Source organism: Bufo gargarizans, chromosome 1, assembly GCF_014858855.1.
Source record: "Bufo gargarizans isolate SCDJY-AF-19 chromosome 1, ASM1485885v1, whole genome shotgun sequence".
NCBI lineage: Eukaryota > Metazoa > Chordata > Amphibia > Anura > Bufonidae > Bufo > Bufo gargarizans.
The window spans coordinates 491,894,734-491,911,519 of record NC_058080.1 but is presented as its reverse complement, the minus strand read 5'-3'; the positions used below and the strand labels follow the sequence as shown (position 1 = coordinate 491,911,519).

At 40.5% G+C, this 16,786-nt stretch overlaps 1 protein-coding gene across 3 annotated transcripts in view; it reads right to left on the bottom strand.

Annotated features, from left to right (window-relative positions):
- Positions 1–16,786, bottom strand: part of TRPM6 (transient receptor potential cation channel subfamily M member 6) — a 220,812-nt gene that overhangs the window by 176,577 nt on the left and 27,449 nt on the right. For all 3 annotated transcript variants that reach the window (XM_044287801.1, XM_044287808.1, XM_044287816.1), the window contains exons 2-5: positions 15,054–15,133; positions 11,800–11,838; positions 9,025–9,205; positions 3,090–3,303 (exon numbers count right to left, since the gene is read on the bottom strand). In XM_044287801.1, the coding sequence (XP_044143736.1) occupies positions 3,090–3,303; positions 9,025–9,205; positions 11,800–11,838; positions 15,054–15,133 (514 nt within the window). The remainder of the gene's footprint in view (positions 1–3,089; positions 3,304–9,024; positions 9,206–11,799; positions 11,839–15,053; positions 15,134–16,786) is intronic.

Genomic DNA, 16,786 nt, shown 5'->3' with positions numbered 1-16,786 from the left:
TGTTTGCAGAACAGGGTTATAACAAGTGAGGAGAGGGTGGAGGCTCATGACTATCTATCCTATGAGGTCTTTTATATTATTTGACGGTTATATTAATATAACAAATCTACGTACTATGTTTTCCATACACAGCTCCCCAGGAGACACTGGCACTTTGTAAACCCGGATATAATTATGTTGTTTGGTTTTAACAATTCATCCTAAAACCGGTATTGTTCTGGTAATCACATAGGAGTACCCTAAAATAGACTGTATTTGTGTTTGTCACTGTATACACTCACCTAAAGAATTATTAGGAACACCATACTAATACGGTGTTGGACCCCCTTTTGCCTTCAGAACTGCCTTAATTCTACGTGGCATTGATTCATCAAGGTGCTGATAGCATTCTTTTGAAATGTTGGCCCATATTGATAGGATAGCATCTTGCAGTTGATGGAGATTTGAGGGATGCACATCCAGGGCACGAAGCTCCCGTTCCACCACATCCCAAAGATGCTCTATTGGGTTGAGATCTGGTGACTGTGGGGGCCATTTTAGTACAGTAAACTCATTGTCATGTTCAAGAAACCAATTTGAAATGATTCAAGCTTTGTGACATGGTGCATTATCCTGCGGGAAGTAGCCATCAGAGGATGGGTACATGGTGGTCATGAAGGGATGGACATGGTCAGAAACAATGCTCAGGTAGCCCGTGGCATTTAAACAATGGCCAATTGGCACTAAGTGGCCTAAAGTGTGCCCAGAAAACATCCCCCACACCATTACACCACCACCACCAGCCTGCACAGTGGTAACAAGGCATGATGGATACATGTTCTCATTCTGTTTACGCCAAATTCAGACTCTACCATTTGAATATCTCGTGCAAATTGTAGCCTCTTTTTCCTATTTGTAGTGGAGATGAGTGGTACCCGGTGGGGTCTTCTGCTGTTGTAGCCCATCCGCCTCAAGGTTGTGCGTGTTGTGGCTTCACAATTGCTTTGCTGCATACCTCGGTTGTAACGAGTGGTTATTTCAGTCAACGTTGCTCTTCTATCAGCTTGAATCAGTCGGCCCATTCTCCTCTGACCTCTAGCATCAACAAGGCATTTTCGCCCACAGGACTGCCGCATACTGGATATTTTTCCCTTTTCACACCATTCTTTGTAAACCCTAGAAATGGTTGTGCGTGAAAATCCCAGTAACTGAGCAGATTGTGAAATACTCAGATCGGCCCGTCTGGCACCAACAACCATGCCACGCTCAAAATTGCTTAAATCACCTTTCTTTCCCATTCTGACATTCAGTTTGGAGTTCAGGAGATTGTCTTGACCAGGACCACAACCCTACATGCATTGAAGCAACTGCCATGTGATTGGTTGACTAGATAAATCGCATTAATGAGAAATAGAACAGGTGTTCCTAATAATTCTTTAGGTAAGTGTATACTGCTTCATTTTAATTTACTACATGCCTATTCTGTGCTCTTGGGTTACAATGATTGGTGTGCAATTTTATATTTTATTGTATTATTATTTTTATGATCTTTCTCTCAAAAGGTTGAACAAGACCAGTCAGAGCTGTATATGTGAGAACTGAAAAGACAGGAGGTAGCTAAAGGGGTTCTCTGGGAAAAATGAGATTTTGTCAAGTGCCAGCAGCTTGCCTCAATGAATAGGAGATTCAGACTTACCTGCTCCCTGCCGCTCTGGTCCATTGTCTTCATGCTCTGGTCCGCCCAGTGCTGACATCCCGCACAGCGTGGGCATGGTCACATGGTCGCATGCTCTGCAGCCAATGACTGACTTCAGTGGTGATGTGCTGCAGAAGAGCATGTGGCCATTCCCATGCTGTTCCAGATATCAACACTGCAGGAACCAAAACATGGAGACAACGGAAGCAGCGCTGACGACCGGAGCAGCTAAGTGTTCAGAGAGGCAGGCTGCTGGCACTTGGCAAAATCTCATTATTCCTGGAGAACCTGTAGTGTACATACCATACAGGCTAACCAGGTGCTATCCTTGGTGAGAAAAGGGGCAATTTGTTAACTCCCCTCCCTTCCCGACATAGAGCCATAGCACTTTCCTGAAGCCACCACGGCGGGGGCTCAGTCCATCAAAATTTTACCGTTTCTATTGAGCTGAATGGCAGCTGTACAAATTTCTAATGTACTGAGCTCCCATGAAGTGGTGGGTCCAGGCAGCCAGATTTTTATCATGCAGTGAGTGATGGTCAGCGGGCCCTGAAAAATATTGTGTTCAGACTGCGAGCCATATTTGTGAAGCATCTGTTCCACTTTCTATGACATCCCAGTCAGGTAAAATTGACATTGCTTCACAGTCAAGAAGAACACAACCCGTTAAAGAAATCTGCTACTCTACCATTGGAAAAGGTCCAACCTGCCATTTTTAGCCTAAGCTTAGATTCATCAACAGGGCACACTCCCTGTAGACACATCAATTACATGCTGGCACACTGGCACAGTGCATCAATATTAATGCAGCGAACACCATCAAAATTTGTTATAAAATTACAGTGAGCATTAATGTAATAAAAAATGTGTACATTTGTTGCCACTTTCAATGAGGTTTTGCTATCATGCCCTATGATTTCTGCATAGAACCCGAACGTGCAAACAGCAAGTTTGCTCATCCCTAACCACAACCATTTGATGGTAAAATGCACCACTATCAACTTACTTGAAGTCATTTGCAATACAACACTGCCCATAGGCTAGGATAATGCTGTCTGAAGAAATATTAGCCCCTTGTTTTCTGATCCTTAAAGGGCTGCAAGCAAACACACAGTGTCCAGGGTCATCAAATCCTACAGTTGGGTGCATGGCCATCTAGACCATGTAATAATTTACAGAGGTCTCCCAACAGGACAATAATATGTTCATAAACCCCACTCAGGAGCTCACTGTATGAACCAGACTGAAAAACCATTAAGCATCATTAGAATCTCCTCCGGTGGATCGGATCCATTAATGTATTTTATGGACAGCTATTATTTGATGCAATACTGCAGAGCACATGCATATACAATTTCATAAAAATATCTGTATTTTTTTAATCAGAAAAACCAAAAGAAATCAGATAAAATACCTGTATTAATGCCCTCTGTCATGATCCATGCTCCAGTAGTTTCTGCAGCTTTCACCAAACCTTTACCAAAGACCTGCTTGACTTTAGAAGGAAGCTTAAAATTCTGAATCCCTCCATGAACGGAAATCACTAGTTTAGGAAGCTCCATTTGCCATTCCTTTATCATGAGATGCATCAGTTGGTCCAAACAGGTGTCATAGGATATTCTTATATACTGAGAACAAAAAACAAGTAGTCTAAGAGCTAAGCACTCCCATGTCACCCACAAAGGCTGCTGGCAGTCACCACTAGGGAGAACCTGTATTGACTATTGACTTCAATGGGGGTTATATATTGTAAATCTGTATACAGCGGGTTCCCCTTTATGGCACATGCAGGCACACAGAATTTTACCATTTAAATATAAGGCTGTGTGAAGGGAAGAGCCCTGTAGCAACTTTATTAGAGGCAGACTGCTGTCAATATTAGTGGAGAAGCACTTTTTACAGTGCCAAGGTAATGGCAGTGGTGGCAGCCCATGCAGCTGATATGGAGTCCATGGCCAGGGCCTGCTTCCTGTCCCACGTTATCAGTTGGCCACAAAACCCAGCAAATGTTAAAAAAATTCCATGGTATACCAACAACAGCTCCACTACTCCTCACATAAAACATTTTTCTATCCCCACAATAAATTTTGATTTATCTTTCTTTCCTCATTTTTTCTTTTTCTGACTTAATACAGGTCCTTCTAAAAAAATTAGCATATTGTGATAAAGTTCATTATTTTCTGTAATGTACTGATAAACATTAGACTTTCATATATTTTAGATTCATTACACACCAACTGAAGTAGTTCAAGCCTTTTATTGTTTTAATATTGATGATTTTGGCATACAGCTCATGAAAACCCAAAATTCCTATCTCAAAAAATTAGCATATCATGAAAAGGTTCTCTAAACGAGCTATTAACCTAATCATCTGAATCAACTAATTAACTCTAAACACCTGCAAAAGATTCCTGAGGCTTTTAAAAACTCCCAGCCTGGTTCATTACTCAAAACCGCAATCATGGGTAAGACTGCCGACCTGACTTCTGTCCAGAAGGCCATCATTGACACCCTCAAGCAAGAGGGTAAGACACAGAAAGAAATTTCTGAACGAATAGGCTGTTCCCAGAGTGCTGTGTCAAGGCACCTCAGTGGGAAGTCTGTGGGAAGGAAAGAGTGTGGCAGAAAACACTGCACAACGAGAAGAGGTGACCGGACCCTGAGGAAGATTGTGGAGAAGGACCAATTCCAGACCTTGGGGGACCTGCGGAAGCAGTGGACTGAGTCTGGAGTAGAAACATCCAGAGCCACCGTGTACAGGCGTGTGCAGGAAATGGGCTACAGGTGCCGCATTCCCCAGGTCAAGCCACTTTTGTACCAGAAACAGCGGCAGAAGCGCCTGACCTGGGCTACAGAGAAGCAGCACTGGACTGTTGCATGTCATTCGGAAATCAAGGTGCCAGAGTTTGGAGGAAGACTGGGGAGAGGGAAATGCCAAAATGCCTGAAGTCCAGTGTCAAGTACACACAGTCAGTGATGGTCTGGGGTGCCATATCAGCTGCTGGTGTTGGTCCACTGTGTTTTATCAAGGGCAGGGTCAATGCAGCTAGCTATCAGGAGATTTTGGAGCACTTTATGCTTCCATCTGCTGAAAAGCTTTATGGAGATGAAGATTTCATTTTTCAGCACGACCTGGCACCTGCTCACAGTGCCAAAACCACTGGTAAATGGTTTACTGACCATGGTATTACTGTGCTCAATTGGCCTGCCAACTCTCCTGACCTGAACCCCATAGAGAATCTGTGGGATATTGGGAAGAGAAAGTTGAGAGACGCAAGACCCAACACTCTGGATGAGCTTAAGGCCGCTATCGAAGCATCCTGGGCCTCCATAACACCTCAGCAGTGCCACAGGCTGATTGCCTCCATGCTACGCCGCATTGAAGCAGTGATTTCTGCAAAAGTATTCCCGACCAAGTATTGAGTGCATAACTGAACATAATTATTTGAAGGTTGACTTTTTTGTATTAAAAACACTTTTCTTTTATTGGTCGGATGAAATATGCAAATTTTTTTAGATAGGAAATTTGGGTTTTCATGAGCTGTATGCCAAAATCATCAATATTAAGACAATAAAAGGCTTGAACTACTTCAGTTGGTGTGTAATGAATCTAAAATATATGAAAGTCTAATGTTTATCAGTACATTACAGAAAATAATGAACTTTATCACAATATGCTAATTTTTTTAGAAGGACCTGTATGTATAATAGCATAATAATGTCCTTTGTTTATCAAGATTGAGAAAGGGTGCGTGGCACCCCGAAACGTCTTACGCGTCTATATGCTGTACAAATTCTAACTGGACAATGCTCTAACTTTTCACTTTGAAAAATGTCTTAAACCCGTCCATGACAGGAGCAGCTCCACGGGGGGTCATATTACACATGTCAATACAAGTCTATGGAGAGGGGAGGAGGAACTGAATCAGACGCATACAAAGACAAGCAGACTGTTGTAACTACATGGGCTGAGATATATCTGAATTTACACTTCCATAGCTAGCTATGGAGAAGGACCTGCGATGATGTCACTTTTACAGCTGAAGGACTTGTGATGATATTATCATCATATGATCAAGGCAGGGTGATAGAGCTCAGCCGTGGATAGGAAAATGTGGTGAACTACCTGGGGAGGAGCCTTAGTGCTGTGCCTGGAGGAGGGGTTAGTGGTGTCCTGGGAGAGCTCATACCATCTCAAGGATACTGGGAGTTATAATTTTGTCCTACTGTATCCCCCTCTGTGTAATGTTCACTGGTTCCCTACAATAACAATCTAGACATACTGGGAGTTGTAGTTCTCTGCTCTTATAATATCAACTGATGCTGTATAATAACAGTCTGGTAAAGCTGGGGGCTGTAGTTCTCTCCTCTTATACCTTCTCCCTTTAATTTCAACTTGCGTTCCATAATAACAGCCTAGACATGCTGGGGGTTGTAGTTCCCTCCTCTTTAACCCCTCCATATATTGCACACTAATGTTAAGTGAAAAACCTGCTGGAGCTCTCTGGATCCGGCATTGTCAGAGGTTACTGAAATGCTTGCCGTCCCCACTGCATCCAGAGAACTCTGGCAGACTGTTTTCAGCTGGAACAGCTTGCTGGTACTACTCTCGGCAGTGTGAAACAGACCTAAACTAGTCATAATGAGACTTGTAGTTCTATTATCACTACTATGATGTTCTGCAGCAGCTAAGGTGTATATTAGGCTTTGTTCACATCTGTGCTGGTGATGTTCGCTATTCTGCTCGGTCATTGGAGCACAACAACGAAAATCACGGTAGTGCCGAATCTGATGCATCAGGACATGGGGTTCCAATTCAGATTGTTGCTATGGGGCCCAATGATTTTTATATACGTCCCTGCCTAGCTAAATAGGTGTCTTAAGTTCAGGTGCCTATTGCGCTTTAGAATCCATACTCCCATACATCGATGTGTATGCGAGTATGGACTCCCTTGCACTTGCTACTCTATGCTAATAGCCTGTAGTCATGTGCAGACTATTGGCAGAGCGGAGCAAGTATAGAGCAGGAACTTACATAAAACATCTCTCCTCTGCCTGTCCCCGCTCTCCTAAAGCCTGACATAGCACATCTATGACACATTGTACTTCATGTTAGTGGTAAATCTGACATGATATGTTTTTCCTTTATTTATAAAAATAAATACAAAATTTATAGAAAATTAGATAAAAATGAGAAGTTTTTGAAATTTGAATTTCTCTGCTTTCAAGACAGAGAGAGATACCTTATAAAATAGTTATTCCTTTACATTCACCATGTGTCTACTTTATGTTGGCATCATTTTGTAAATGTCATTTAATTTTTTAGGACGTTAGAAAGCTTCGAATTTTAGAAGTAATTTTATACAATTTTGAAGAAAATTACTTTTTTAAAGACTAATTCAGTTATGAAGTCAATTTAAGGGGCTGACATAATAGAAACCACCCAAATGACACCCCTCAAAATATTCAAAACTGAGTTTTGAAACTTTGTTAACCTTTTAGGTATTCCAGAGGAATTAAAGGAAAATGAAAAATGCAAAAGTCATTTTTTGTGCAGATTTTCCATTTGAATCCATTTTCTCCTGGAGCACAGAAAGGGGTTAACAGCAAAATAAACCTCAATATTGATTACCCTGGTTCTGCAGTTTACAGAAACATCCCATAAGTGGCCATAAACTGCTGTATGGGCACACGGCAGGGCTTAGAATGAAAGGCGCACAATATTGTTTTTGGAAGGCGGGGTTTGCTGGAATGGTTTTCGGGCACCATGTTACATTTCAAGAGACCTTGAGATAAACCAACAGTGGAAACTCCCAAAATGTGACCCCATTTTGGAAACTACAACCCTCAAGGAATTTTTTGAGTGGTGCAATGAACGATATGACTCAGCAAGCATTTAAAACCATTTGGAAACACTGAAAATGAAAAGTGTTGCTTTAGCACCAAATGTTTCATTTTCACAAGGGGTAACAGGAGAAAATGCACCCCACAATTTGTTATGCATTTTTTCCTGAACACAGTAACACTCCATATATGTGTTTATAACCTGCTGTTTGGGGACATGACAGTATCCAGAAGAGAAGGAACCATACCTGGATTTTGTAACATAGAATTTGCATGGAATCTTTTTAAGGGTCATAACTTTGTTTTTGTTTTTTGTTGACTGAGCTTTGAGCATTTTGGGGTAAATATGACTTTTGAATGCTTTTTATGCCATTTGTTGGGAGGTAAGGTATGTGTAAGTAAGTAAGTGTTTTTTATTTTTATGTTTTATGGGGTTCTCTATGCTGTATATATGATAACTGTTCTGTGGGTAGATACAATTATAACAATACCAAATTGATATAGCTTTGCCATGTTTTACTTCTTTAGCAGCATAAAATCACTTTTTTTAATTAAAAATAAATTATATTTTGCATTGCCATATACTAACATCCATAATATTTTTATTTTTCACCAATGTAACTGTGTTAGGTCTTATCTTTTACAGGACGTGCTGTAGTTTTTATTGGTATTATTTTGGGATACATATGACTTTTTGATCACTTTTTATTATTTTTTTTTAAATAAGGGAGGTTAGGTGATAAAAACAACAATTTCATCTTGTTTTTGAACTTTTTTTCCAACGTTCATCATGTGGGATTAGTAACTTGATCAGCTTGTGATGAAATGTGGCAATACCAATTATGTGTAGTTTATTTATTTTTTCATTTTTTAAGCAGTTTTAAATGAGCGGATATAAGAAAAGTCAATTTATTTATTTTTACATTTTTTTTATTTTGTTTACATTTACTTTTTCCTTTTTTTATTTTTACACTTTTTTTTTTATCAAGTCCCACTTGGATCTTGAAGATCCAGTGGGGCTGATGGCTGTACTATACTCTGCAATACTCTTCTATGGATGGAAGAGTATAGTACCATCAGTTTTACACTGACACTAAGCCTGATTAGACCCTCAGACTTAGAAACATGGCAAGACCCGATGGGGGAGAGAGGGAGCCCCTTCCCTCTGTTAACTCCATGGATGCAGCGGGTGGCTACTGACTGCAGCATCTAAGGAATTATATGGCCGGGTTAAACGGTCGGTTGTTGCAGCAGAGTATCAGCTGTATGTTACAGCTGACACCTGCTGCAGATGGTGGCGGCTCCATTCCTGAGCAGAGACTATGGTGCTGTGACACTTTATAGTCTCACAGCCTCAGTTAACAGTTCTGACGTAGCTGTATGTCTGATTCCAACAAGTTACATACAATCTGGATGTACAGCTATGTCCATTTGCAGCAAGGGGGTTATACATGCAGATTTACACAAAGAGATTTGGAAACAAAGACTAATATCATATGACGTACCTTTGCATGGTAAGTGTGATGACCATCTTGGAAATTGATGGTGCCAAAAGCATCTGTGGGGCTGATCTTTGTATGCCTCTGTACCGACCATTCCTCATCATTTACCTCTTGTGGTAGAGAATATATTGGCCAGTCATAATCTATCCCTGGATGGTCTCCAATTAACCTTCCACAGCAACACCTAAAAACACTCATAGTTAGGCCTTGTTCGCATTACCATTAGGAGATCCAGCAGGCTGATCTGGCACAGAGCAGCCTGCCGGATCCTCTACGAAGTTATTTTTTTTTTGTAAAATTCGGCGAATCAGCCGAATCAAACTTTTCATAAATTCGCTCATCTCTAATTATGCACATTATACACTGCTTGCACAATATAAGAAAAAGTTCCGGTCTCTCTGGTGGGCAAGACCGCAGGAGTTCACATAGGGCGGTGCTTTTTCCTATAGTGTACAAGCATGGTCAACGCTGCTGAATTGTAGGGTGGTCGTAACCATGGAAACGAGCAGTGTATAATGTGATGGAAAAATGAATAGGGCCAGCAGAGGAGGCAATATGGATAATCACAATACATATGTGCCCTGTATTAAATTTATATGATAAATGCCATTTGATGTGAGACAACCCCTTTAACTCTCTGATTCTTCAAGGCTTAGGAGTCCAGTGGGTGGTCCTACCAATGATTACAGCTATCTCTATATGCACAGTCATACAGAGAAGGCTGTCAATCACTGAAAATGACAGCCTTCTTGACTCCAAATCAGGGAAAAAACTGAGATTTAAATGACGAAATGGCAAGTTATACTAATCTATCATTTATGATACAGTCAATCTGATGGTGGGGCTATTGCTGTGTACTATTGTCATTATGTGACTACTCTGGAATAGTGTTCTGATCAGATAAGAACTAGTGACGAGCGGCATAAGCAATATTCGAATTTGTGATATTTCGTGAATTTTTGGCCGAATATTTGCCATAAATTAGCAAATTAGAGAATTTGTGATCTCCAGTCATTGTTTACTTGATAGCGAAAATCGTCAATGTAATATATTCGCGATAAATTCGTGATAAATTTGCAATAAATTTGCAATTAGAATATTTAACATTAGTCGCGAATACATAGCACTGTATTCTAAATATTTGCGAATTCTCAAAGTGGCGATATTCGCGATTAAAATTTGCAATTTGAATATTCGGCTCAACACTAATAAGAACTGACTGTATTATAAATTACTATGATACAGTCAGTTGGGGTCAGGGGATCCACGGTCGGCCTGGGAGATGCAGCCAACACACGATCCGGGGAACAAGAGGCACTAACTGGGAACAATCCTATAAAGCATTTACTAACAGCATTGACTGCTTTATTCCAAACCTCCTGACATTATTTTTAGCAGGGAAATGAAACTGTATATGGCTAGTGAGTACATTAATTATATCAAGTACATTCTACCTCTGGCTATATACTGGATTAATATCCTGTGCATGGTGTATTTACTCTTAGGTTTTATGGATAACATGAAGAAACCATAAAATTCTAAGTAAATACCTGACTACTCCTTATACAGTCCTCAAACAATAGAGTGACAATAAAGCTTGGATTAGTGTCTGTGTAACCTGCCTTCATTTCTGCCATGCTGATTAAATGTACACTACTGGCAGCACTCGTCTGAGGCAAACATACTCCCGTGTTTGCTGACAGGAAATATATTGGGCAAATCCATGAACACTGCCCAAACGATAAATCAGTTAAAGCACAATATCCATTAATACTTAGGGGCACATTTATTAAGACTAGCGTTTTAGACGTAGGTCTTAATAAGCCTCTGCGTTGGCAGAGGATCACCGAAGTTATGTAGGGGTACAGGCCTTCACATAACTTTGGCATATCCACCACCTATTCTAAATGTAAGCCACCTTCCTTGCTGTCTTACATTTAGACCATTTTCTACGCCTAAACCAGGCATAGAAAATGATAAAGAGATGGGCCGGGCCCACGCCATGCCCTCTTTTTTAGACCAGGGAAGACCAGGGAAACGTGGCTTGTGACAGAATCTGTGCCAGATATACACCACAAAAGTGGCGTATATCTGTTCGTAAATGACCCCCTTACATCGTATAATAATTGAAAGTAAGTGTCTCTGCAAATAACTGCAAACACCGTCAGAAGAACACAAAAAACAGAATGTAAAAAAAAAAAAAAAGTGCATCCTCCTGCATACAGTACTATTTTTAAATCTAGAAAAATGTATCTCAGACGGAAATGGCTCAAACAGATGCGAAATGTGCATAACTAATGCACAGGATTCATTTTTTTTTTACAGATCCTGTTTTTTTCCTGTTCTTCTGACAGATCAGAAGAACGGAAAATAAAACTGTGATATGAACTCTCCCTAAATCGTATTTCATTCATTTAGATTCCTGCTTATTCTGGGCTCCGAAGTCTAGGAGGAGGTCCTATCAGTGATTGACCGCTATCTCTGTATACACAGTCATAGAGGAAAAGCTGTCAATCACTAATAGGACCGCCTCCCTGACTTCAAAGCCCAGAATGAGCAGGGATGTAAATGAATGAAACACAAGTTTCACTGGATCTGCTCAGCTCCTCCTGCTCTATAACATGCTGCCTGCTGCTCAGACACCATCTTCAGCATGACGGGTTCCCTTTAAGTTTCGTTCCTCCCTATCTTACTCAGTTAGCTCATGACAACTGCATAACTACAAAACGTGTGCACTGCAACAGGAAGTATGATAGGGGTATCTTAAAGACACGTCACCTGATAAGGTTCTGGCAGACCTGGCACCCACCATGGCATCTGTAGAGAGAAAGAACACAACATTCTGACATAACTGTGAAACAGAAGAAATGCATTGTTTATTGTAGGGCCCTCACCAACCAGAATATGAGGATACCTGATCCTCACTATTGGTTGAATTCCATGTCAGTATTAAAAATACATGCCAATTTATCTTTTAAGTGTCTCCTGAATCCTGCAGGACAGTAAAATTATTAGCTTCTAATCATTCCTGTCTCCCAAGCTATACCTCATTAACAATTAGGGGGGGACATATTTGCTGAAGCATATCTGGGGTAATTTATCGAACTGGTGTAAAGTAGAACTAACTTAGTTGCCCATAGCAACCAATCAGCTTCCACCTTTTATTTTCCAAAGGAGCTGTCAAAAATGAAATCTGGAATCTGGTTGCTAGGGGAAACTAAGCCAGTTCAACTTTAAACCAGTTTGATAAATGACCCCAATCATATTTGTATACTATACACAGCAATGATAAAGATCAAAGTTAAAATACTCAGGTTGAAATGCCACTCAATGTATTTTCTGGTCTATCTCTCCGGGATCTCTTCTAGTCTACTATTTCAGAAGGAGAGTAGGCAGAGAGAAAGGAGCAGGACTACAAGATCAGACAACATAGGATTTGTTTGTAGTCTGTAACCGTGGAGACATATCGGTTTCCATGGGTGCTGTAGACACACAGAAGTAGAATAATTGCATATTTGAATATTTTTTAATGCATTTTATAGATATATTGGAGCAGCAATAAACAATAGCTGCAATGATTTGTAATGCAAAAGGCCATAAACTCTCCTGACTATTCTTAGTTCAGAAATTCAGTCTTGTACTATGAGAAGTAATTTTAGCACCCTAAGTACAGTGCTTGTTCTACTTCTAGGGAACAATTTATCAACCCCCTGTACTACAAAAGTCACAAATTGTTGTGCAGGCCCAGCAAATGTAATATTACCTGTAGCAAAAAACTTGTAGAAATTTCACAAAAAATCTATGCCAACTCCTAGCGGGTATAGAGTTCTGTTTCTGGACCAAACATGGTTACGTGGACCAAAATTAATTCATAAAAATAAGTGCCAAATTTACATTTAAAGAGGTTGTCTTTAGGAATGAGCGAAGTTCGGGTACCCGGACCTAAACCCGGACTTTTTCACTGAAGTCCAGTTTCGGGTTCGGTGTTTGGGTCATTTTATTATTTTCTGTTATAACATGGTTATAGCGGAAAATAATAGCATTCTTAAGACAGAATGCAAAAGAATATGCCAATTTAGGGGTAAAAAAACCAAAACAACTCACCTCGTCCACTTGATCGTGCTGCCGTAGTGTCTTCTATCTTCTTTCAGCAGGACCCGCAAAAGGACCTGCGATGACGTCACCGCACTCACCACGTGGTGAGAGTGGTAACGTCATCGCAGGTCCAGCGATCACCACGTGTCAGGTTTTTTTAACCCCTAAATTGCCATATTCTTTTGCATTCTGTCTCAAGAATGCAAATTATTTTCCATTATAACCATGTTATAACAGAAAATAATAAAATGACCCAAACACCGAACCTGAAGATAAGTCATCAATATAAAAATAAAAAAAGACACCCCTTTAACTACAGTCCTGATCAAAAGTTTAAGACCACTTGAAAAATGGCAAAAAATCATATTTAGCATGGCTGGATCTTAACAAGGTTCCAAGCAGAGCTTCAACATGCAACAAGAAGAAATGGGAGTGAGACAAAACATTTTTTGAGCATTCAATTAAAAAAAAAAAAAAAAAAAAGAATAAACTGAAACTGATCAAAAGTTTAGGGCCACACCTCCAAAAAAAAACTAAACCCCCCCAAAACAGAAATCCAACTTCCAAACATGAACTCAGTAATGAGTAGCTCCGCCGTTATTGTTGATCACTTCAAAAATTCGTTTCGGCATGCTTGATGCAAGCATTTCCATGAGGTGAGTGGGAACATTTCTCCAAGTGGTGAAGACGGCCGCACAAAGGCAATCTACTGTCTGGAACTGTTGTCCATTTTTGTAAACTTCCCTTGCCATCCATCCCCAAAGGTTCTCAATTGGATTTAGATCAGGGGAACACGCAGGATGGGCCAGAAGAGTGATGTTATTCTCCTGGAAGAAGTCCCTTGTCCTGCGGGCATTGTGTACTGTAGTGTTGTCCTGTTGAAAAACCCAGTCGTTACCACACAGATGAGGGCCCTCAGTCATGAGAAATGCTCTCTGCAACATCTGGACTTAGCCAGCGGCCGTTTGATGCCCCTGCACTTCCTGAAGCTCCATTGTTCCACTGAAGGAAAAAGCACCCCAGTCCATTATGGCGCCCCCTCCACTGTGGCGCGTAGAAAACATCTCAGGTGGGATCTGCTTGTCATGCCAGTAATGTTGGTAACCATCAGGACCATCAAGGTTACATTTTTTCTCATTAGAGAATAAAACTTTCTTCCACCTTTGAATGTCCCATGTTTGGTGCTCTCTTGCAAAGTCCAAACGAGCAGTTCTATGGCGTTCAAGGAGACGAGGTCTTTGAATACGTTTTTAGTTTTTGAAGCCCTTCAGTCTCAGATGCCGTCTGATGGTTATGGGACTGCAGTCAGCACCAGTAAGGGCCCTAATTTGGGTCGAGGATCGTCCAGTGTCTTGACGGACAGCCAATTGGATCCTCCCGCTCAGTGCTGGTGAAATTTTTTGGGGTCTTCCACTTGACTTTTTTGTTCCATAACCCTCAGGATCATTTAAGAAATTCCGAATGACTGTCTTACTGCGTCCCACCTCAGCAGCAATGGCGCGCTGTGAGAGACCCTGCTTATGCAGTTCAACAACCCGACCACGTTCAAAAAGGGAGAGTTTTTTTGCCTTTGCCATCACAACGTGTGACTACCTGACAGGAAATTACAATGAATCCACAACTTTGCACAGATTTGGCCTTTTAAAGGCATGTGGTCCTAAACTTTTGATCAGCTGAAAAACAGCCTGTTTCAGTTTATTCGTTGTTTTCATTAAATTGAATGCTCAAAAAATGTTTTGTCTCACTCCCATTTCTTCTTGTTGCATGTTGAAGCTCTACTTGGAACCTTGTTAAGATCCAACAATGTAAAATATGATTTTTTGCCATTTTTCAAGTGGTCTTAAGCTTTTGATCAGGACTGTATCATGGTGCCAGCAAGGGTAATTATCAAATACATTAATGATTATGATATGGTTTCCAATTCCAACATGACATACCTGTGTGGATCTTTGGAAGCTGGTATAATCTTTGCACATTCTCTTTTGCAGAAGATACCTTCAATCCAAAATTTCTGGGACTAGAGAATACAAATATACCATATTCAGACAAAAAAAAGGTTGCCACAATAACAGAGCTAAACAAAATCTGTGAACACAGATAGGATGGTTATGATTTACCATGTGCCCATGATAAAAAATATGTTCATTGTTTTATCTGTCAACACAGTGGCTCAGTGATTGGAACTGATGCCTTCCACTGATGGGTCCTGGGTTCAAATCGGTGTGTGGGTTTCCTCTGGGTACTCCAATTTCCTCCAACACTCAAAAAAAGAAAAATCGGCAAATTGGCTTCCTATGAAATTGACCCAAGTTCCCCAGCCACACAACTATCCCTGCGAGAAAAATGCATCACAAAACAGCAAACAGCACCACTACCTATTTACCCTCTTCCTAGCATTATCCAGTTTTGCGGCAGTGCTTGCCTCTAAATATTTAAAGACGACCGGTAACCTAACCTGACATGTCTGTTATAGTAACTACTTGCCCCATGCAATAACAATTCTGTAGTGTATATTTTTATGACTCTATATTGTACCATTCATTTATTATAGCTTCTAGAAGTTATGAATGAATTTCTTGCAATGAAGATCCAGCTGGTTTTACCACCTGAGGCTGCGTCCCTGCACAATCTGATACTGGCAGCACTGATTGGGTAATATCAGACTATGCAGGGACACCCCCAATTGGTAGCACCCATCTCGACTTGTTCTATTTTTTTGCAGTGCGGACGGATCATGGACCCGTTAAAGTTGAATGGGTTTCAATCCATCCCGGCCGCCGCATTGACGTGGCCTGTGCATTGAGGACCGCAAATTGCGGTCCCCAATGCACAACGTTCGTGTGCAAGAGGCCTAAAGGAAAATTGAGGTGAAATTTAACATTTACATTTTTTTTCCTATAACACAGCAAGGGTCAACAGCAAAAGCAACCTCCATATTTACTACCCTGACTGTGCAGTTTACAGAAACACCCCATGGTAAACCTCTACATGGGCACACGGCAGGGATAGATAGATAGATAGATAGATAGATAGATAGATAGATAGATAGATAGATAGTAGCAAACTTCAACTTGTCCTACAAGGTCTCATACAGCTAAATTGAAGAAGAAAAAAAAAAAGTTAAGACTGCTGGAACACAAAGAGGGAAAATGTCACTGGTCCTTGAGGCTCAAATTAGTCATGTCACTAAGGGGGTTAAAGAATGCACATGTGTCCCCTGAATTGTGTGCCAGGTAGATTTACTTCAGACATGAATTAAAAATTTGCAATAAAAAAAGTGACATTTTGATGAGTTTTTATTTTATTTTATTTTAATGTGACTATTGAGGGGTTAAAGAATATCAGTCACCATAATCAATCCCATTAAACCAAGTATAATGTCTGTTAGGGTTTGATCATGCTGAGTAACATGATGCCTATCTTGATGAAATCTGTGGCCCTATTTTTGAGACACTTGCAGTTTATTTACTATGCTAATCAGGTGGTCAGTGCACCGAGCTTCATCATTGCCCATACCTTTATCAAAAAGGGGGCCATAAACATCAATAAGAAAGAGATCGTTTCACTTACCATCATCAACCCTAACAGGCAGTATGTCAAGTTTAATAGGTTTGATCATGCTAACATGCTTTTTAACTGCTTCTTTGACATTGTAGAGTTTCCTTTTAAT